At 42.6% G+C, this 23,400-nt stretch overlaps 1 protein-coding gene across 1 annotated transcript in view; it reads left to right on the top strand.

Moving 5' to 3' along the window:
* Window positions 1–18,262, top strand: part of USP27X (ubiquitin specific peptidase 27 X-linked) — a 52,944-nt gene extending 34,682 nt beyond the window's left edge. Inside the window, exons 4-5 of the mRNA XM_046672874.1 lie at window positions 8,524–8,775; window positions 15,040–18,262. Coding sequence (XP_046528830.1) covers window positions 8,524–8,775; window positions 15,040–17,370 — 2,583 coding nt within the window. The 3' untranslated portion in view covers window positions 17,371–18,262. The remainder of the gene's footprint in view (window positions 1–8,523; window positions 8,776–15,039) is intronic.
* Window positions 18,263–23,400: the final 5,138 nt, after the last annotated feature.

Genomic DNA, 23,400 nt, shown 5'->3' with positions numbered 1-23,400 from the left:
CGTTAATAGTTATAGGTCTATTCAAATTATTTATTTTCTATTTAGTTAGTTGTGGTAGTTTGTACTTTTTGAGGAATTGGTCCATTTCATCTAAATTCTCAAATTTATGTGTGTAGAGTCGTTAGCAGTATTCTCTTATTATTATTATTATTTCTTTGATGTCTACAGGGTCTATAGTGATATCTTTTGCTTCATTCTTGATACTGGTAATTTGTGTCTCTTTTTCTTTGTCAGTATTACTAGAGGTTTGTCAATTTTATTGATCTTTCAAATAACCAGCTTTTTGTTTCATTGATTTTCTTTATTGTTTTCCCATTCTCAGTTTTATCGATTTCTGCTGTTTATTATTTCCTGCCTTAAGCCTGCTAGTTTCTATTTTCTTGGGGTAGGAGCTTAGATTATTGATTTGAGACTTTTTCTTTTTTCTATTGTAAGTATTTAATGCTGTAAATTTCTCTCTCAGCAGCTCTGGTAGCTGTGTCCCACAAATTTTGATATATTGTGTTTTTATTTTCATTTAGTTATATATATTTGTAAAAAATTGTTCCTTAAGACTTCCTCTTTGATCCATGGATTATTTAGAAGTGTGTTCTTAAGTTTCCAAGTGTTTGGAAATTTTCCTATTATCTTTCTGTTATTGATTTCTAGTTTGATTTCACTGTAGTCAGAGAACACAGTGTGTATGATTTTAATTCTTTTAAATTTGTTGAGGTTTTTTAATGGCTCAGGTTATGGTCTATCTTGGTAACTGTTCTGTGGATGCTTGCAAGGAATGTGTATTCTGCTGTGGTTGGGTGGAGTGTTGTATAAATGCTAGTTAGATCCTGTTGTTTGATAGTGTTTTTGAGATCTTCCTATATCCTTGCTGATTTTCATGTAGTTGTTGAAATCAGCGTATGTTGAAGTCTCCAACTTTAATTATGCATTTGTCTGTTTCTTTCTTCAGTTCTGTTAGTTTTTGCTTAATGAATTTGCAGCTCCGCTATTTGGTTTGTACATATTTATGATTGCTATGCCTTCTTGGTAGATTAATCCTTTTATAATTATGTAATGTCCCTGATAATTTTTTAATTAATAGACTTAATTTTTTAAGAATAGTTTTAGATTTACAAAAAAATGAGCAGATAGTACAGAGAGTTCCCATATACCCCTTGAACACAGTTTCCCCTATTATTAACATATTACATTAGTCTGGTACATTTGTTACAATTAATGTACCAATAGTGATACATTATTATTGACTAAAGTCCATACTTTATTCAGATTTCCTTAGTTTTTACTTAATGCCCTTTTCCTGTCCCAGCATCTGATCCAGGATACCACATTACAATTAGTCATTGTGTCTCTTTAAGCTCCTCTTTGCTGGCTGTAACAGCTTCTCGGACTTTCCTTGTTTTTGGTGACCTTGACAGTTTTGTGGAGTACTGGTCAGGCATATTGTAGGATGCTCCTCTTTTGGAATTTGTCTGATGTTTTTCTTATGATTAGTCTGAGATTATGGACTTTAGGGAGGGACATCACAGAAGTAAATTGCCATTCTTATCACATCATATCAAGATTACAATTATCAACATGGTGTTGACTTTGATCACCCAGCTGAAGTAGCGTTTGTCAGGTTTCTCCACTGTTTCACTCTTCCCATACTATCCTCTTCAGAAGGAAGTCACTATGCGCAACCAACAGTTGAGGGGGGAGAGCTTGGCCTCCTTGAGAGCAGAGTATCTACATAAATTATTTGGAATTCTGCAAGGGAGACTTGTTTCTTCTCTCTATTTATTAATTCATTTAAGCTTTTATTTATATCAGTAGGGACTCATGGATATTTATCCCTGGTAATTTTCTTTGCTCTGAAGTCTACTTTATCTGATATTAGTATAGCCATTCCTGCTTTCTTTTGATTAATATTTGCATGGCATATATTTTTATATCCTTTTACTTTCAAACTACCGATTCTGCTATATTTGAAGTGAGTTTCTTGTAGATAGCATATAGTTGGGTCATGTTTTTTATCCACTCTACCAATCTCTTACTTTTAATTAACGGTATTTTGACCATGTTGATCATTACATTACACTTTAACTTAATTATTGATATGTTAGCTTAAGCCTGACATTTATTTTTTTTTGATCTTTCTGTTTCTTGTTTCTCTGTATTCTTTTTCCTGCCTTCCTGTGTGTTACTTGAACTTTTTTTAAGGATTGAATTTTTATTTACCTAAAGTGTTTTTGAAGTGTATCTCTTTGTATCACTTTTTAAATTTTGGCTCTTTGTATCACTTTTTAAATTTTTGTATTACATTATATTACATAGAACTTTTATATACATACACATAGAGCTTTTACTCTAGGTATTACATTATATACACATACATATCTTATCACAGTCTACTGGTGTCAACATTTTACCATTTTGGGTGAAGTGTGGAAACCTTATGCCCCCTTACTCTACTTCATTTATAATATAATTGCCTTATATATTTCCTCTGCAGATATTGAGAACCACATCAGATATTGTTACAATTTTTGCTTCAACCATCAAACACGAAAACTTGAGAGTAGAAGGAAAATCTATTGTATTTACCCATATTTTTACTTTCTGTTATGCTTTTTCTCTTTCCTGATATTCCAAGATTCCCTCTTTTATGATTTTTTTTCTGTTTAGAGAACTTCATTTCTAGTCGTTCTTTCAGGGTAGGTTTGCTACCCTGGCAAATTCTCTTAATTTTTCTTTATCTGAGAATGTCTTGATTTCCCCATCATTCCTGAAAGATATTTTCACTGGACATGGAATCCTGGGTTGACAGTTATTTCTTTCAGCACTTGAAAAATGTGCCAGTTCCTTCTGACCTCCATGGTTTCTGATGAGAAATCCTCTGTGATTCAAATTGTTTTTCCCCATAGGCAAGGTGTCATTTCTCTATTGTTTCCTTTTTATTTTGTCCTTTGTTTTTAGAAGTTTGAGTATGATGGGTCTTGGCATGGGTTTATTTATGTTTATACAGTTTGGGGTTTGTTCAGCTTCTTGAGTTTGTAGGGTTATGTCTTTTGGGAAATTTTCAGCCATTATTTCTTTGAATACTTTTTCAGCTCCACCTTTTTTCTCCTCTCCTTTCCTAACTTTGATGACACAGATGTTCAATCTTTTGCTATAGTTCCACTTGTTCCTTAGGATCTGTTCATTTTTTTCCCTAGTCTATTTTCTTTCTGTTGTTCACACTGGATAATTTCTATTGTTCTATTTTCAAGTCCACTGATCCTTTCCTCTGTCTCTTCCATTCCACTGTTGAGCCCATCTATTATTTTTTTTTAAATTTAGCTATTGCATTTTTAGTTTTAAAAATTCCATTTAGTTCTCTTTTTTGTCTTCTATTTCTTTGATGAGACCTTTTATTATTTTTCATTTGTTTCTATTATGCTTGTAAATGCTTGTTGAAGCATCTTTATGAACAACTATGTTGTCTTGTTGTTGGTGTCTTTTCTCATTCAAGTGGAGATTTTCCTGGCTTTTGATATGATGAGTGATTTTTAATTGAAACCTGGACATTTTGGGTATTATGTTATGAGACTCTGGATCTTATTTAAATCTGTTTTTATCATGCTTCTTCTGACACTGCTTTGGCAGGGGAAGGGGAATGCCACTTCATTGCTGCCAGGTGGAGTGGAAGTCCAGGTTCCTCATTCAGCCTTCATTGATACCTGGGGGGGAGGGTCTCCTCATTACTGCTTGGCAAGGTGGGAGTTCAGGCTCTCCTCCATGCCTCTGCTGATACCACCCTGGCTGAGAGGAGCAGGGATGCCTTGTTATAGTTCCTTTCATGACCCCCACTGATGCCACAGTTTGGGGGGAGATGCTTGTTACTGCTGGATGGTAGTGAAAGTGCTGATTCTCCACTGGGACTCCTCTGACACCACCCCAGTGGGAGAAGAGGAGGGACCCCTTATTATCACCAAGTGGGCATGAATTCCAGGCTTCCCATGTATTCTCCACTGACACTATGCCAGAGGGGGCTTGTTACTGTCCAGGAGGAATGAAAGTTCTGGCTCCCAATTTGCTCTTTTCTGACACTGTCCCAGCAGGAGGGGTTTTGCTCTTTATCACGTCCTGCCAAGGGTGGAAATCTAAGTTCTCCACTTGGCCTTTGTTGGTATGGGTGGTGCTGCAATTTTTTCTGTGGTGTTTGATTGGAAGAGAGCGGTTAGTATCTAAAACTTTTCTGTCTTGCAAGGTTGCCCGTTTTGTGGTCCTTTGCCTAGAGAGAGCAGGCTTTTCTTGGCGCTGTGTATTTTTGCCTATGTCCATTGATGTTTCTAGGTTTTCAGCTCCTCCAGCACTCAGTCTAGGATATATTAGGCAAGGCAAAACAAAACAAAACCTCAGGGAACTCACTGCTGTGTCATTGCTTGGGTTCTGAGGTCTATAACCAGTCTGCTGCTTTTGTCTACTTTCTAGAGCCTTCTTCTGTTTGTTTTATATACAATGTCCAGAGTTTTTAACTGTACATAGCAGGAGGAATAGAGAGGTACATCTACTACTTCTTTCCATAAGCAGAAGTCTCACTTGCTTTGTTTTTAAATTTCATTTTATTATGGAAAAATTTAAACATACACAAGAGTAGAGAGATTAGTAGAATGAATCCTCTTTACTCAGCATCAACAACTTTCAACATTTTCCCAATCTTTTTTCATTTATTCTCCCCACTCTAAGGTTTGTTGGAGTCTCTTAAGTCAAATCCTAGATATATTATCTCACTCAACGTGTATGCATCTCTAACAGAAAAATACTATTTTTACATAACCACAATGACATTATCACAATTGACTAATTAACAATAATTCCTTAATGTAATTCAATACTAGTGCATATTCAAGTTTCCATGATTGTTTCAAGAAGTGTTTTTAAAGTTGATCTTTTCTAAAATAGGATCCAAACCAAATGTAACATTGCATTTATTTATTTCTCTTAAGTCTCTTTAAAAAACCCATAAATTTCCTAAGCCAGACACAGAAAGACAAACACTGCATATTACTTATATGTGGAATCTAAAAAAGTCCAACTCATAGAAGCAGAGAATAGAATGGTGGTTACAAGGGGCTTGGGGGAGGGGGAAGCGGAGAAATGTTGGTCAAGGGGTACAAAGTTTCATTATGCAGGATGAATAAGTTCTGGAGTTCTAACGTACAGCATAGTGAATATAGTTAATAATACTGTACGGTATACTTGACATTCGCTAAGAGTAAATCTTAATTGTTCTCACATAAAAAAAGGTAACTAGGTGAGGTGATGGATATGTTAATTAGCTCCATTGTGGCAATCACTTCACAACGTATATGTATACCAAGACATCACGTTGTACAGCTTAAATACATACAATTTTTATTTGTCAATCATACCTCAATAAAGCTGGAAAAGAATCAGTAAGTTTCCCATTTTTCTTTTCCTCATCCCCTTTTAAATGCCATTTATCATTGAAGAAAACAAGTAATTCTTCCTATAAAATATTCCACATTCTGGATTTGGCCGATTTTTTCCTAGTGGTGACATTAAACTTGTTCTTCTATCTCCTATATTCACCATAAACTTGGAGTTATAGCTTGACACTTGATTAAAGTTCAGTGTTTATTTCTGGCATCAATATATCCTAGGTGGTGCTGTATGCTTCCTATTCTGTCACATCAGGAGGCACATAATATCTAGCTGCATACGATATTGTGTAATATCTTAGTGATGCTAAAATGGACCAGTGGGTTCAGCTGTTATTAGTGCGATCCCTCCATTGCAAAGTTCCCCACTATCATTTTCCCTAATCTTTTTTTATCCATTCACGATCATTGTCCTAAATTAGTGATTCTCAACCAGAGATGATTTTACGTCCCCCTGCAGGGGACATTTGACAATGTCTGAAGATATTGTTGATTGTCACAACTGGGGGTGTGTGTGCTAATGGCATTTAGTGAGAAGGGGCCAGAGATGCTGCTAAATATCCTACAATGCATAGAACAGCCACCAAACAAAGAATTATCTAGCCCCAAACGTCAATAGTGCTGAGGTTGAGAAACTGTAGCCTAGATTTATTATTTCATTAGGGATTGTAAGTGGTGAAATACTAATTGCATCATTCCTTCTGCATTTTCTATCTGGAATTGTTGCATAAAGAAGACTATCATTAACTATTTGATTACCCTGAAATACAGTTCACACAGGAAGGGTGGGATAAATTCTTGATTTTTTCCTTAACTAATTTTTACAATAATAATTTGGCGCCCTAGCATCAACCAGGGATGACCAATGTTTTTTAAAGTCATTATAAAATCATGTACTTTATACATTTAATGCTTGATTAATTGCAGATTTTTTTAATGCTCTAATTGTCTCAATATAGGCAAGGGGAAACTCCCTTTCACTTTGGATCCCATGTTCTTTTGACTGGACTACATTAGTCTTTGATACCTCCCCTGCTTTTTGGCAAAACAAGATGTCCTAGGTTCATTTTGTACATTTACCGCTACAGACCGGTAAACAATTATTTCTTCAAGGAGGATTGGCTCCTCTTGATAAGAAATGATATTTAGAGACCACAGTCTGGGCATTAGACACACTCATTGCTACTAGGTTGCTATTGCTGCTATGTGTTTTCAGAGGAAAGAGCTAGGAAATATTTATTTTTTAGAGAGAGAAAAATAAATCATAAGTTCATAATGTTGCTGTAAATATTTGTGTTTCTCCAACTTTCTTACACAAAAGGTGGTATACAATATAAGATGTTCTATACTTTGTTTTTCCCCTTAATAATATATCCTAGATATTACTCCTAATTATATAGAAATCTATCTAATTCCATAGTATTCTATTTTATTTTATTAAATTTTTTTTTCCAGCTTTCCATTTTATGACTCGACTATAATTTATTCAACTGGCCCCCTACTGGTGGACATTTGTTGTTTTTTCCCCAGTCTTTTGTTGCAATGAATGTTGAATGAATATGGTGTTGCAATGAATGACCTTCTGCATATGTCAGTTTGTACTTTTGCTGGTGTATCTTTGGGTTAGATTCCTAGAAGTGGGATTACTGAGTCAAATAGTGTATACATATGTAATTTTGTTAGACATTACTAAATTTCCCTCTATTAATTTCAAAATTGTATGTAATTTTTGCTATATTGATTTTTGTGGTTTTAAAAGGAATAAGATTCACTTGCAACTAGTAGTAAATAAGCACTAGAGACCTAATGCATAGTATAGTCAATATAGAAAATAATGCTATATTACAATCACCAAGCTTGCTAAGAGACTAGATATTAAGTATTCCTACCACAAAAATGATAATTATGTGACATGATAGAGGTGCTAACTATCACCACAATGGCAATCATATTACAATATATAAATGTATCAAATCAACATGTTGCACACCTTAAATTTACACAATGTTATATGTCAAATACATTTCAGTAAAAATAAAGAAAAATACAGTCATGTGTCGCTTAACGACGGGCACACATTCTGAGAAACGTGTTGTTAGGTGATTTCATCATTGTGTGAATATCATAGAGAGTACACAAATCTAGATGCCAGAGCCTACTACACACCCAGGCTGTATGGTACTAATCTTATGGAACCCCTGTCATATATGCAGTCTTTTGTCAACTGAAACGTTGTTATGTGGTACACGACTGTAAAATAATATAAGAGATAAGATTTTGAAAAAGAATAAAAAGTGTGAGTAGTATTTTTTTTGTGGTGAGGAAGGTTGGTCCTGAGCTAACATTTGTTGCCCATCTTCCTCTTTTTGCTTGAGGAATATTGTTGCTGAGCTAACATCTGTGCCAATCTTCCTCTATTTTATATGTGGGATGCCACCATAGCATGGCTTGATGAGCAGTGTGTAGGTCTGAGCCTGTGATCTGAACCCATGAACCCTGGGCCGCTGAAGTGGAGCTTGAGAACTTAACCTACGCCACCGGGCTGACCCCTGATTAGGATTTTTAACTACCAGTGTTGGTACAATATAACAACATCTACCCTTCTCACCATTCAAATTTCATAGAGACACTTTTAGGACAGGAAGTACAAGAAGTTAGAGTCCACATTTTGGTGATTAAAATTTGAGAATTTGTTCTTCATTGTGCCTCTTAGCTCAGGCCCAGGGCCATGCCATATCCCACAGGGCCAATCTCCAGCATTGGACACAGATTTTGGGATTCCAGGGTTTTCCTAAAAGGCTGGGGTAAGATGGGTAGTTGGCCAGATGCTGTGCCAGCACTCAGGAGGCTAATCAGCACTCATGTTATGAAGCAGACAGGTAAAGAGAATCAAAAGTGTAGGTCAAATGGGGAAGCAGTCTAAAGGGGTATAGTCAGAGTTGCTGAAGACAGAGGGAGGCTATCAAACAGACTCCCGGAGGCAATATGTGGTGAAAACTGGGAAGATGGCTGGTTAGGATATGATGCGGTGTAACCTACAGCTTTGTTTTCATCCCTCACAAGCATGACTTTGCTCTGTCTGTGAGCCTTTCCTTTCTTTCAGCTAGAGAAGGGCCCAGGCCATTGGAATCACATGGGTACAGGCTACCCATGGCAAGATGTGTGCTTGAAGGAGGCCTTGAGCTCCTCCATTCTCTGCCCCTTCCACACCAGTAAGCTTGCTGCTTCCCTCTATAGGCCTGGCATCTCCTGGAAGCCTGTGGTGGATCCTAATGAGCCAGTTCCTGGTTGCTGGTATGGCTATGGGAATGCAGAGGGCAAGGCCTTGTCTTGCTCTAATGGCAAGCATGGGCTGGTAAGCTGGTTACTTTGGTCATCATGAATGGGTCTGCAAGCTAGCTATTCCCGAGCTTAGGGCACCTTGGCATGGTTCAAATGGGATGGGTCTTCCCACTGACCAGCTCCAAGACCTAAGGGCCCTGGTGCTGAGTGGACTTGCCATTTCCCTTTCTTTAGCCCAGTGAAGACTTGCAGACCACTAGTGGGACCTCAGGGGACCCGGGCAAAGAAGATGTTAGACATCTCATTGTCGATAGTAGGTCTGAGTAGGAACAGGGATAGAAGCAGAGAGTAAGAATTAGCAAATTCAAGGTACTTGATGTTTTTGTGCCTCAGTTTCATTTGTATAGTAAGAATAATACTGGGATCTACCTCATCAGGGTGTTATGAGGTTTAAATAACTTAGTAAAGTACTTATAAAATAGTGCCTGGCATATCATAAACAATCAATAAATGTTAGTTACTATTATCATTATTTGATTATAATTATTGTATGTAAATCATAAATCATATCATGTCATTCCCTTGCTAAACCCCCTAAATGATTCCAATTGCAATTGGGATAATATTCAAATTCTACACAGTGGTCTACAAGGCTCCAGGGGATCTGATCCCTTCCTGCATCTCTGTCCTCACCCTCCTCTTGTGGATATCTATATCTATATGTATATAGATATAGATACTAGACCATGACAGACAAAGGGCTCATACTTTAGTAGTTAAGAGACCAAACTCTAGATTCTGACTGCTGGGTTTGAATTCCAGGTTCATCATTTACTAGCTGTGTGACCTTGGGTGCCACTCAATCTCTCTCTGCCTCAGTTTTCTCACCTATAAGATGGAGATCGTAACAGCACCTACTTCTTCATGTTGTAGCGAGGATTAAGCAATTTAATAGAACAACTCTTGACATACTTCAAGTGCTATATGTGTTACTTATTATTATGGTTAATAAGAACCCAAAAGAAAAGTAGGCAAAAGATGTGAACAGGCAGTTCACAAATAAAGGCAATACAAAATGACCAATAAACACGAAAATATGGTTGACCTCACTCATGATGAAAAGCAGTCATTTCTTTATTGCACAAATATAGAAGTATGTATTAAGTGCTAAAGAGGCATTGGGAATAGAATACTGAACATCTTACTCTCATGGAGTTTACATTATGGTAATTTTACGTGTGTGTGCATGTGTGTGTAATATTTAATACATCATGTGGTGATAGTGTTTTGAAGATAAATAAAGCAAGGATGGGGTGTTATTTTATATAGAGGTCAAGGAAAGACTCTGAGGTAAGGTGACATTTAAGCAGGGGTCTGAAGAAGTGAGGGAGAACGCCATGAGGATTTCCAGGAGAAGAGTTTTCAAGCAGAGAAAACAATAAGGGCATAGGCCTGGAAGCAGGAGCCAGCCTAGCTTACTCAAGGACAGCAGCAAATCTAGTTTGTTTCAGGCAAGGTCTAAGTGACCAAGGCCAGATTGTGTAGGGCTTTAAAGGCCGGGGTGAGGACTTGGGACTTGAGTAGGAGTGAAACAGAAAGCCTGCTATCTCTTAGGAATTGTATTCAGCTACACGTAACTGGGGCCCAAATAACAAAGGCTCAAACAGGATGACGTTTCAAGTGTTACATTGATTCAAAGACAGTATTAACTGTAAGACACACCACTATTTTATGTGCCACTAAGAAAGAAAAAAATGCTGCCAGATACAATCCTAAACTGTCATTCAAAGATTTCAGAGATGCTGAAACATGAAAAGACGTACTTCTTAGAGTTGGTAAAATATGGCTTTTTTTTTTCTCATGTAAGAACAGGTCCAGAGGTAATCACTTTTTTGGTTGCAAGATGGCTACTCAGCTATAGCCATTAAATCCTTATTTCTGGGAGAAAAAAAGGAGAAATGAGAAAGGGGGGAAATGCCTTTTATTCTTCCATATTAATTTTGTAAAAGTCTCCCCCCAAAAACTCATTGTAATTTTTCTTGGCATTGCCCTGGATGTGCAGATCGACTTGCAGAAAGCAGCCTGACGACTGATATATACCGCTAAGTGGTAGGTCAGTACGTATATTACAGACACATTTATATTTCATAAAAGGATAAATGTATAAAACATGCTTGGATTTGCATAGAAAATCCCTTAAAGGCTACACGAGACACTGTTAACGAGCACTTATTCCAGGGGAATAGAATGGGGTGTGATTGGCAGAGGAGAGAGGGGCTTTAACTTTTCATGTTATGCTCTCTTCTGTACCTATTTTTAAAACTACAAATATTGTATACATTACTTTTATAGTTATAAACATAAACCAGCAACCTTAAAAGTGGAGTGTGCATTACCCTGGGGGTACAGACAGAGTTTCCATGGGGTAAATAAGCACTTACAGGTTTTCTGTTGTTGTTTTTTTGGTGAGGAAGATTGGCCCTGAGCTAACATCCATTGCCAATCTTCCTCTTTTTGCTTGAGGAAGATTGCCTCTGAGCTAACATCTGTGCCAATCTTCCTCTATTTTATGCGGGATGTGGCCACAGCATGGCTTGATGAGTGGTGCTACGTCTGTGCCTGGGATCTGAACCTGCGAACCCTGGGCCACCAAAGCGGAGCACGTGAACTTAACCACTATGCCACTGGGCCAGCCTCAGCACTTAGAGTTTTAAGGGGATCAATTTCTACAACCTCAAATTTCATATTTCATATTTCCTCAAATTGATCTGCCAGAGAACACACTTGTGGTGGAGGAGTCAAGCTGCTTCTCTTTTTCCATCTGCCTTTTTACAATAGCCCTTTATGCACTTTACAAAAGAAAAGCATATTTTTACCCAACTTGAATCTTACCTGCGTACACTGCCCTGTGGTGTAAATCCTCAGGGCACCAGAAAAACAGTTCCAAACCCTGCTGTCAGTGGAGAAGAAACAAATTGCTCTAACAAATGAATAGGTATCAAACCCTTTAGCAACTGAGATGGCTTCCAATAAAACTGAAGGGGAACCCAACGGAGCTGTCAGCTGATAAATCATGAAAAATAATTCTCAAGATAAATCATTGTGTAATTTCCCCCTATATATCTCCAAAGGAATTCAAAGACTCAAGTGACATTGCTGAAACAAAGTGTCCATTCCCATTTACTTATTTATATAAACAAGGCTTCTGTGCACTAACATTTAACCAAACAAAAAATAGGAAGACAATTGATGCTGAATCCTGTCTCATTCTAAAAATACGCAATATTTATCCACAGATACACCCACTAACTTTTTTCCAAAAAAGACTTACTAATAAATTTTTGTCTTTATGTTTAATAATTACCTATCAAAATTTGTAATATATTTATAATGTTTTGATCCATCGGATCCTAATACAAATTGTCATAACTCAAATGAGAGTGAAATTTTAAACAACACATAGAGCTTTAGAATCACAGGAAATTTAAAAGGCACTTAAATAGCAAAATACATACATATTTTTGCTGCAGGGAAATAGGATAATCAACAAAATCATTTCAAGTGCAAAAATATAAATTATTGGGATAAAATTCTGTTAGAAGAATAGAATGGAATTAAGAACTCAGGGAGAAAAGGGAAAATGTACAATTTCCAACCATCAAAGAGGAGCTCAGTTATGAATTTTTAAAACTGATGATGGTGGCTCTCAAATCACTCAAGGATTTAGGTTTCACCAGTTTTATGTAAAATCATGACATAACAGTTTTGTTTGTGAATATTGATATTTGTCAGAAATCACATTATTTTTTCAGCTGACATTTCTGATACAAAATTTTAGATGTCAACCTAAACATGTGTGAAGGAGCACAACGTTAAAACATATTTTTAGAGAGTATTTTGATATAAACCAATAGTTTTATATAAACATATAAAACAAACATAAAAAGAAGTGTCATATACTCTTTTGCCACCTTGTGGTCAGAGCTGTATTCAACCCTAGGAGCCACAACTGCGATGAGGAGGGGTCTCTCCTTAGGTCAGTCCCTCCTGCTAGACTTCAGTGGGGTCTTTGTGAGGCAGAGATGGTGACATTTGCCCAGGACTGAATCCAGACCCATACAAGCACAAGCATCAAAAGGATTATGCTGACACTCCCCCACACGTGATTCAGAGCAAAAGCAACATGCAATCAGGAAATGAATGGAAGGAAGTACAACAAAATTCTGACTTTTCCCATGAGGACTACTTTAAAAAAAATCAAATGTCAAACTGTTTCCGAGATTTTTTTCTTGATTCTTTTGTTTTTGGTGCCTCTTCTCTGCTGGTGACCTAGACACTTCCTTAGTCTGCCTTCTGGGGAATCCAGCCTTGATTCTGGCCCTGGAGCAGGTTTGTTTGGTTCAGTGCTGTGTCCACAGCTCCTAGTACAACTTCTGGCACTGGGTTGGAGCTGAATCTACTCATTTGTTGAGTGAATGATGGCAGAGCCCCCCACTTCTAGAACATGCTGGACCTGTGAGCTTCTGCAGGAAGTTGATCAGTAAGGCAGTCAGGTCGCCATGCTTAGTCTTCAGTCGTAGACTGTCCCAGGTATACAGAGATCTTTAGGTCTCTTTGATGTCTGTTATTCTGTGGAGGTGGGATGAGAGTACCTCCCATTCCCTGGTCCCACTCCATGACCTCAGTCATTTTCAGCAGCAGCAGCAGGAGCAAGATTCCTTCACTGAATGCACTAGTTGCAGTTCCTCTGGTTGCAAGGCACAAAGGGCAGGCGTTGACTGGAAGGATGCTGAGGTGCTTCAAGGAATTGAAGTGAGAGTTGGCTTAGGAAGGGGAGGCACCAGGGCAGCTCTGGGAACCTCAGCTGTATGGGAATCAGACATCCTATTCTCCCTAAGGGCTCCTGATTCCTGACAACCAACTCCTGCTGCTAACCCCAGGAGGCCTAGTCACCCCCCTCCCTGGAGGGAAGGGTCAGGTCGAGGGGTGATGTCAGCTGCTAACCAAGGAGAACTCTGCTAGGGTAAAATCAGGCAGCAAAGCCCCACAAGCTGGGCAGTAGGTACTGGGCCAAGGCCAGCCATCCCCAGGACTCGGGGACCAGACTCTTCCTAGAACACACTCCCTCATCCTCGAGCACTGGCTGGCCTCTACTTCTGAGCCAGGTCCAGAAGCCTGCCCTGGGCAGCACTCCCTCCCAGGGACCAGCACTTGGGGCTGCTTCCCGACATGCCCCAGTGTGCCCAAGACCCGAGCCACTTGCTCTGGGCTCCCTCCTCTTGGGCTCCGTGGTGCGGCTGCCCACTGCCAGCAGCTCTCAGCACAGGGGCTTCCAGAGGTCCTCAGACCCATGCCCCCCCGTTCCCTCCACTGGCAGCCCCACGACCGAAGCTGCTTCCCTCCCAGTCCCACCTGCCGCCCGACCCGGGCCTCTGCTAGGGCTTCAGGGGCTTGAGGCGGTGTCCTGTAGTTCAGGCCCCTCTCTGGGCCATAGGGGAGGTGCCAGCTGTAGGCATGGCCTTGTAGTGCCTTGTCCCTCCCGCTGCCCCCGAGTTCTCAGCGTCTGCTGGGCCAGAAGGCTGGCTGCCAAATCCTCAACCCACCCGTGGCCTTGGGAGCCCGAGCAGGAGGCGAGGAGCAGGCACAGACTGTGCAGAGCACCAATAAGATGGGCAAAGGGACGTGACTCTTTAGGCCCAGTGGCCTTGGGAGCTCTGCCCCTCCGGATCTGGGGTCCAGGCCTGACCCAGAATGGAGCTGGGGCTTCATCCTTATCTGGCAGAGCAGAAGCTGGGGTGGGAGGGGAGCCTGGGACACGGCTGGGGGCAGGCTCAGCCACAGAGATGATGGCCTATCACAGCTTCTGACTGCTCTCCTCAGGACCCACCCTCTGAGGGGACATTTCACAGCCCCAGAGACACTTCTGGACTAGGCTACCCCTCCGTCCGCAGCCCCACAGCGCTGGGGAAGCCGCACAGACGAAGGGAAGGACGAGGAGAGGGGAGGAGACGATGAAGGGGGTCAGAGCAGCGATTGGAGCCGAGAACTGGAAGCGCCTTAAAGAGACTGCGCGGTCCCCGCCCCCCTTCCCGCCAGCCTCAATGAATTAGAGCTGTGTTTCCCAAACTTGCCTGATCATAAGAATCCTCTCGGGCCCTAGTTAAAGATACAGGTTCCGGAGCGCCTCCCTTCGAGATTCTGATTCAGTAGGTCTGCGGGTGGAGCCGAGGAATCTGTAATTTTAACACGCTCCCCACGTGATTCTCGTGAACAAGCAAGTTTGGGAAATATTGAATTAAAGGAAACGGGGCCTGGCTGCAGAAGCGGCCTCCGCTAGGGGGCTACGGCGGGAGGATTCCCGGGGGCGTCGCCTGCTTCCGCCGCCGCCTCCTTCAGTGAAAGTCCCTTTTGGGTCCAGCTGCCACAGCCACCGCGCTCCCTCAGGCCGGGCGGGGGACACCCCAGGTCTGCGTGGCCCCCGCGCCGCCACGCCCAGTGGCCGCCCGAGCCCTGCGAGCAGGGGGAGGAGCCGCCGCCAGTGGAGGCGGAGGAGGTAGAGGAGGCGGAGACGGCGGAGACGGCGGAGAAGGCGGAGAGGAAGGTGGAGGCGGAGGCGAAGGTGGAGGGGAAGGTGGAGGCGGTGGGGAAGGTGGACGCCGCCGAGAAGGTGGAGGCGGCGGGGAAGGTGGACGCCGCCGGGAAGGTGGAGACGGCGGAGGGTCCGGGCCGCCGGGTTGAGCTCAAGCTGGAGCCCGAACCCGAGCCGGTACGGGAGGCGGAGCAGGAGCCGAAGGGGGAGCCGAAGCAGGAGCTGGAGGATGAGAACCCAGCGCGGAGCGGCGGTGGCGGCAGCAGCGACGAGGTTCCTCCCCCTACCCTTCCCTCCGACCCCCCGCGGCCCCCCGATCCCTCTCCGCGGCGCAGTCGTGCCCCCCGCCGCCGACCCCGGCCGCGGCCACAGACCCGGCTCCGTACCCCGCCGCAGCCTAGGCCACGGCCCCCGCCCCGGCCCCGGCCCCGGCGCGGCCCTGGGGGCGGATGCCTGGATGTGGATTTCACTGTGGGTCCACCAGGCTGTTCCCACGTGAACAGCTTTAAGGTGGGAGAGAACTGGAGGCAGGAACTGCGGGTGATCTACCAGTGCTTCGTGTGGTGTGGAACCCCAGAGACCAGGAAAAGCAAGGCAAAGTCGTGCATCTGCCATGTGTGTGGCACCCATTTGAACAGACTCCACTCTTGCCTTTCCTGTGTCTTCTTTGGCTGCTTCACAGAGAAACACATTCATGAGCACGCTGAGACAAAACAACACAACTTAGCCGTAGACCTTTATTATGGAGGTATATACTGCTTTATGTGTAAGGATTATGTATATGACAAAGACATTGAGCAAATTGCCAAAGAAGAGCAAGGGGAAGCTTTGAAATTACAAGCCTCCACCTCAACTGAGGTTTCTCACCAGCAGTGTTCAATGCCAGGCCTCGGTGAGAAATATCCAACCTGGGAGACAACCAAACCCGAGTTAGAACTGCTGGGACACAACCCGAGAAGAAGGAGAATCACCTCCAGCTTTACCATCGGTTTAAGAGGACTAATCAATCTTGGCAACACGTGCTTTATGAACTGCATCGTCCAGGCCCTTACCCATACTCCGATACTGAGAGATTTCTTCCTCTCTGACAGGCACAGATGTGAAATGCCAAGCCCCGAGTTGTGTCTGGTCTGTGAGATGTCTTCGCTTTTTCGAGAGTTGTATTCTGGAAACCCATCTCCTCACGTTCCCTATAAATTACTGCACCTGGTGTGGATCCATGCGCGTCATTTAGCAGGGTACAGGCAGCAGGACGCCCATGAGTTCCTCATTGCAGCGTTAGATGTCCTGCACAGGCACTGCAAAGGTGATGATGCTGGGAAGGCGGCCAACAATCCCAACCACTGTAACTGCATCATAGACCAAATCTTCACGGGTGGCATGCAGTCTGATGTCACCTGTCAAGCCTGCCATGGTGTCTCCACCACGATAGACCCGTGCTGGGACATCAGTTTGGACTTGCCTGGCTCTTGCACCTCCTTCTGGCCCATGAGCCCAGGGAGGGAGAGCAGTGTGAATGGGGAAAGCCACATACCAGGAATTACCACCCTCACGGACTGTTTGCGAAGGTTTACGAGGCCAGAGCACTTAGGAAGCAGTGCCAAAATCAAATGTGGTAGTTGCCAAAGCTACCAGGAATCCACCAAACAGCTCACAATGAATAAATTACCTGTTGTTGCCTGTTTTCATTTCAAACGGTTTGAACACTCTGCCAAACAGAGGCGCAAGATCACTACATACATATCTTTTCCTCTGGAGCTGGATATGACACCGTTTATGGCCTCGAGTAAAGAGAGCAGGATGAATGGACAGTTGCAGCTGCCAACCAATAGTGGAAACGACGAGAATAAGTATTCCTTGTTTGCTGTGGTTAATCACCAAGGAACCTTGGAGAGTGGCCACTACACCAGCTTCATCCGGCACCACAAGGACCAGTGGTTCAAGTGTGATGATGCTGTCATCACCAAGGCCAGTATTAAGGACGTCCTGGACAGTGAAGGGTATTTACTGTTCTATCACAAACAGGTCCTGGAACATGAGTCAGAAAAAGTGAAAGAAATGAATACGCAAGCCTATTGAAGTGACACACAGACCTACCTGTAATGGAAGATGACGACACCCATACTACAGCTGGCATCGAGATTTTAAAGGACCTACTTGCATGGCCCATGGGCCTGACAGAGTAAGAATTGAACAGTACCCAGTGTCTAACAGGTCCTGATTGGAAGAGAAGTAGAAGGGGTGGGAGAAGAGGCTCTAGTCTAAGCAGTCCCTTAAAGGAAAATTAAATGGCAGGAATGCTCTGAGTGGGCGAGGCAGGAGCAGGGAAATCCTGACACTGGTACATATCCTATATTCCTCCAAAAGATTGTGTGGGAAAGTGTGGGGTGGGAGGGGGGGTGTGGGGGGGGTGTGTGCCCTTGTAACCGTAAAACATCTTTCTCCATGGGTGTTTCAGCTTCAACTGACCAATCACATAACAGTTACATGTTTTGGGGGGAAAAAGAAAAGTTTATAAAAATGTAGCCCATTACATATATGGGTATGAAAGCGGAAAAGTGGAGGAGGCAGGGATATCTCATTGACAAACACCTTTGCCAGTTTCTTTGTATTCGTGATTTTTTGTGCTATTAAATGCAGTATTAAAAAAAGAAAAGCCCACATGGGCTAGTGAAAGGAGAAGACAGAAGGGGGCTTGTATAAGGGGAGCAACTGCTCCAAAAGTAGAGAAGACAAGAAATACTGTAAGATAAGCAACCAGCACAGACAGGCCTCAGCTAAGAGTATAGCGTGTGAGTGTTTAAAAAAAAAAAAAAAAAAAGCTGTATGATATACTTGAGCAAATCAATGAACCTCTTTGCGATTGTTTTCTCATCTGTACAATGCAGATAATTCCTACCTTAAAGGGTTATTGTTAAAGATTAAATGATATAAAATGTGTCGAAGTATAAAGTAAAAGGCTTGGAACTTTGTAGGGGCTCAGTAAACGTTTGTTGGATCTGAAACTTCTTTGAACCAGGACCAGAGTGCATTAGAGGTGAGGTCAGTCCCACCTGAGACCCATGGACAGAAGGGACACACATTGTGTCACATGCAGTCACACACACTCTTACAACTCCTTCCCAACGCTGTCTCCTCGGAGCCCCAGGGCACTGGACTCCACTATTGTCCCTGTGTACAGGGCATCACAGTCGGTGCCACACCAGGGTGGGGGGTAGAAACACACTTGTCCCCAAAAGTCATTATTCTGTCTATTTGGAAGACAATCATGTTGTTTTCGTGACTCAGCACCCCACTGATGGGACTCAGGGCCAGGAGGCTGCCAGGCTTCCACATGAGAGTGTTGGTGGTCTTTGCCTTCCAAAAGCATTATAGGCATAGCTGCTACATTCACATGAAGGCATAGATCAGTTGAAACACTGTTTTCCGAAGCTCACTGGCTCACCAGCTCAGGGATAGGGATGGGGTGGCATGTTGGCCTCTTCCCTGAGTCTCACAGAGGGCAGAGCAGCCTCCAGAGAGCTAAGCCGAAACAGATGGGATGCCTCCAGGATGGGGTAAGCACTGGTGGTTCCTTCTTTTCCCCTCAGCATCAGATACAAAAATACCTATAATCTAGAAAATCCAGAGGTGGGGTTGGGGGGGGCTGATTGTATATCAGCCCCATGGGGCTTGGATCCATTGGCTCTGGTCAAAGGCTGGGCTCCCCCAGGGCTTCCCAAGTCTGCTTCATGGTCAACTCATTTGGAAATAGACATTTATTTATGTGGTTGTGGGTTCATCCCCAGCTAGCTCATAGGCTTTTTGGGACAGGGGTTGTGTCTCCTCTGAGGGACATCCTCAGCCCCTAGCACAGTTCCTGGCACAAAGTAAGTAGATACGCAAAACATTTATTAGATGGATGAATGAACCAGTACACCTTACTTTCGTAACCAAATTTTCACCAACACCCAGGGCCGATAACCCTTAGGAGAGAATGTAAAAAGTGTTATTTTTGATATCTTGTACGATGGAGGAGGTCAAGAGGTGAATGGCTTCAGATCCCACTTTGCAACTTCATGCGGGGCATCTGACTACTTTTTGGGATGTGTCTGGTAGCCCTGCCCGGGAAGACAGCCATCAACCCTCATCCCTGCCTCAGTCAGGCATGTGCCACCAGATTCTGACTGCTTGCACGGAAACCGCCTTTTACATTTTTTAAACATTTTTATTTGGAAATAATTTTAAACTTACGGGAAAGTTGCAAAACTAAAAATAGTATAAAGGACATCTGGATACCCTTTACCAGATTCACCTTTTGCTGACATTTTACCCCATTTGCTTTATCGTTTGCATGTATGCACTCTCTCATAAGTGTGTGTGTGTGTGTGTGTGTGTGTGTATTTGAACCATATGAGGGCAAAGTTTACATACATACATCATGGCCCTTTGTGTCTGAGTACTTCGGCGTGCATTTCCTAAGAATAGGCATATCCTCTACATCGTGGTATAGTTAACAGCCTCTGTAAATTTAACATTGATGATCTAGTCTACCATTTGTACTCCAGTTGTGTCTGTTGACCCGCTAACGTCCTTCACAGCATTTTCCCTCTCCATCACAGGATCTAGTCTAGGGCGAGGGATTGCTGTTAGTGTTGTGTCTCTTTAGCCTCCTTTAATATGGAATATTTCCACAACCTTTCTTTTTGGTCTTGTATGGCATTAGCATTTTTTAATAGAATGTACCTCATTTTGGGTTTGTCTGATACAGAAACTGTCTTTTAAATACCCTGCACTCAGGACTAGTTCTAAGAAATATGAATGGCGCGAGACTGCTGAAGCTGACCTCCCTGTCTGCACTGGTGGAAGGCACAGACCACCAGAGGGAGCAGCTGTGCCTGGCACTTCCTGATTGAAGCACGCACCTTCTCTGGAAAACACCATTGTCCCTCAGCAACAGGGGAGCCATTCAAGCCCAGCCCTATGCCCCTATCCATCACCAACCCCCATATTGAGCCATGGAATGTAACAGCAGCCAGGGCCTGCTTTCAGATCTCACCACCGTGGGACCCGGGGCATCACGTATTCAGCAGGTATGTATTACCTTGAGCTCACATGGAGATTCAGGCCTGTTTGAGCATGTCTGGCACATGGGTGGGCACCTCCACGGTTGGGGCCTTTAGGGGGATCAGGAAGTAACACCCTTGGCACCTTTATCAACATTCCCATGGTGGGCACAGCAGCAGTTGAGGGGGCAGGGAAGGGGCACGTACTTTTTAAGCAGCTTCATGGGCAGAGGACACAAAGATGGGTCCCAGAATAAGTAAGAAAGAACGTGAGAGATACCAAAAACAGATTGGTTTGTGACCTGCTGGGAACTTTCAGACACAATCGGACTATTTTACCTGAGGACTGGAATTCCTGTGTAAGTACATGTGGGCATGAGATGGTGAAATTTAAGTTAATTCTTTAACTAAGATTCCATCTCACCCGGTAAGGCCAGGGCGACTCAGTTCACATGTAGATTGATGATCTAGGTGCAGAGGGGCACAGGTTAAAGATGGGTGCTCACAACTGGGGGCCTTATCTACCCTAAGAGCTCAGAATGAGGGACCAAACAATGGGGTACTTCCCTTTCACCCATTACACGTGCTTCCCATGTGTTTCTTGGCCTAACCTGGTTGAAAATCCGGAACTCTACCACTTCCCATTTCCTGGAGTAGCCAGATGCTGAAACTTATTCTGGCCCACAGTTCACATAGGTAACTGCCTCACTTCTTCCCCATCCACAGGGAATCCTGATCAGGGATGCCATCAACCAAGAGGTCTTTTCCAATCAAGAAACAGAGTGGCCCCCATTGAACTCATATTGTCATAATGCAGCAGACCTGGTGCCAGGAACCTGTGTTTGCGCCAAATATGTTTTCACACCCAGAAGTGAAGGCCCAGGTCCTCTGAGAATATGAAGCACAGCGCCCACAGCAGTGTCATTACACACTGACCTTCCCCTGCAGGTGACCTGATACCATTTTTAAGCTCTTGTGTTGAAGTATATCAAATATACAGGAAAATGCATATATCATAAGGGTACAACTTAATTTCTAGAAAATGAACATATCCCTGTAAACGACAGATCAAGAAACAGAACATTACCCCATAAGTTAGGCCCCCCTCCTGCTTCCTTCCAGTCAATAACCCCAAAGGCTAATCCCTATCCTGACTTCTTTCACTGTAGATTAGGGTCGCTTTTTTTTATGCTTTCTATAAATGGAATTTTCAATATGTATACTTTTGCATCCGGCTTCTTTTGCTCAATATTATTTTATGAGCTTCAGATCTGAAGTATTTTTGTCAAAAAATCATGAGTGTCATTATTTCTGTTTAATGAACTAAAAGTCAGAATCCCTGCTCTTCCCAGTGATTTCTGACACATTGAACCAGTTCACAGGGACCCAGGCCATTGCAAAGTTGGACCCCGAGAGTGTTTATAATCTCACTCAGGTACAAGAAAATGGTGGATGAAAAACAGCCTTCCAGATAAGTTTGGGATAATTTAAGTACCCAGAAATGTTCATCTTGGCCCCTATTCTGTCCAATAATATTGGACTGTGGCCCTGTTCCAATAGCTCCCGAATGGGAAACTCTATTCTAGTAAGTTCTCAAACTTTAATGCGCATCAGAATCACCTGGAGGGCTTGTTAACACACAGACTGCTGGGCCCCACCCCCAGAATTTCTTATTTCAGTAGATCTGGGATGGGGGCTTGGAAATTTGTCTTTTTAACACATTCCCAGGTGACGTTCATGCTTCTGGTTCTGGGACCACACTTTGAGAACCACTGATCTATTCAACTTGTCTTCACACTGTGGAGCAAGGGGGAGGGTATGTTGGTGAAGCTCGGGAACTCTCAACCCCACTTCAACCAGAGCAGTTCCCCTCTTATTTTATATTTTGGGGTTCCAAGTAATATTTGAAGAAAGGGCTCTGCTACTAAAATCTTTAAAGGTTGGAAATCACGATGCTAAGGAATTTTAGACCACCAGGGAGTGATGTAGTTAAACTACATGGCTAGTATATCTGGAAAATGATCCAACATGCTACAGAGACCTGGTCTCAAATGTCCCTTTAACCTAGATGGTCCTGAGGGGACTTAGGTTCCTTGGAACTTAAAGAAGTATGTGTTTATGATGATGGAAGTGATAAGGAAAAATGCTTAATTATAAATAAGGTGAAACATCACATGTACAAAGTATGTTTTTTTCTGGCAATATAGCACACTAAGATGACACGAATAGCTCCTCCCCGACTACAAACACATATTAACACTAGGTAAACTATAACAAAAATTTAAATTTATATCTGAACTTAAAAAAACAAAAAGTAAAATCTCCAGAGAAGCAAAAAGAAAAAGCCAGTCTAGTAATTGTAGACAGACACTGCATTAACCCCTTGTGGTATTGGTTCCAGATATCGGGACCGAGGGGCTGTGGGCTTAGAGCTGGGAATCTGATGCCCATGCAGTTACTGGCAGCACAGCCTCAAGTCCACCAGAGGTAGAGAAACTGCAACTGAAACCTCTGGAAAAAGCCTTTAGTAGCTTCTCTGTCCTTTACAAGGGGTTTTGGAAAGTAAGCAGTGAAAAGTCATGCTCTCTCTGGAGCCACTAGAAGAAATAAAATCCCCAGGCCTATGTCATATGTGGATGCGGGGTCTAAATTTTCCCTACTGTGTATTATGGGAACCGCATACTGAAAATTTATAATAAAAATTAGAGCAGAACCTTTGAAATCTCTAGAACTTCAGCAAAAGCAAATGCATTTTTACAATTCAGGGCACATGGAACCCCACAGAAAAAGAATATCTGCTGAAGATGTGCTCAGAAACAAACAATAAAAATATAGTACTTGCAGAGAAATGATACAACATGAAGGAGGTATCAGTTGCCACAAGGAGAACTAGTACCCCCATGAAGTACTCAAGAGAAGAACTATTACTCTTTTTGAGAATGAAATGAGGACATTCAGAAAAAACAAACCTAAGAAAGTTTAGTAATAACAGACTCTTACTAAAATAACTACTGAAAGATATACTTCAGGAAGAAGGAAATTGAAATCAGAGAAAAGGGGTGAA

Source organism: Equus quagga, chromosome 10, assembly GCF_021613505.1.
Source record: "Equus quagga isolate Etosha38 chromosome 10, UCLA_HA_Equagga_1.0, whole genome shotgun sequence".
In the NCBI taxonomy this organism is placed as follows: Eukaryota; Metazoa; Chordata; class Mammalia; order Perissodactyla; family Equidae; genus Equus; species Equus quagga.
Note: the sequence above shows the minus strand (reverse complement) of the source record. Positions and strands in the feature narration are given on the sequence as shown.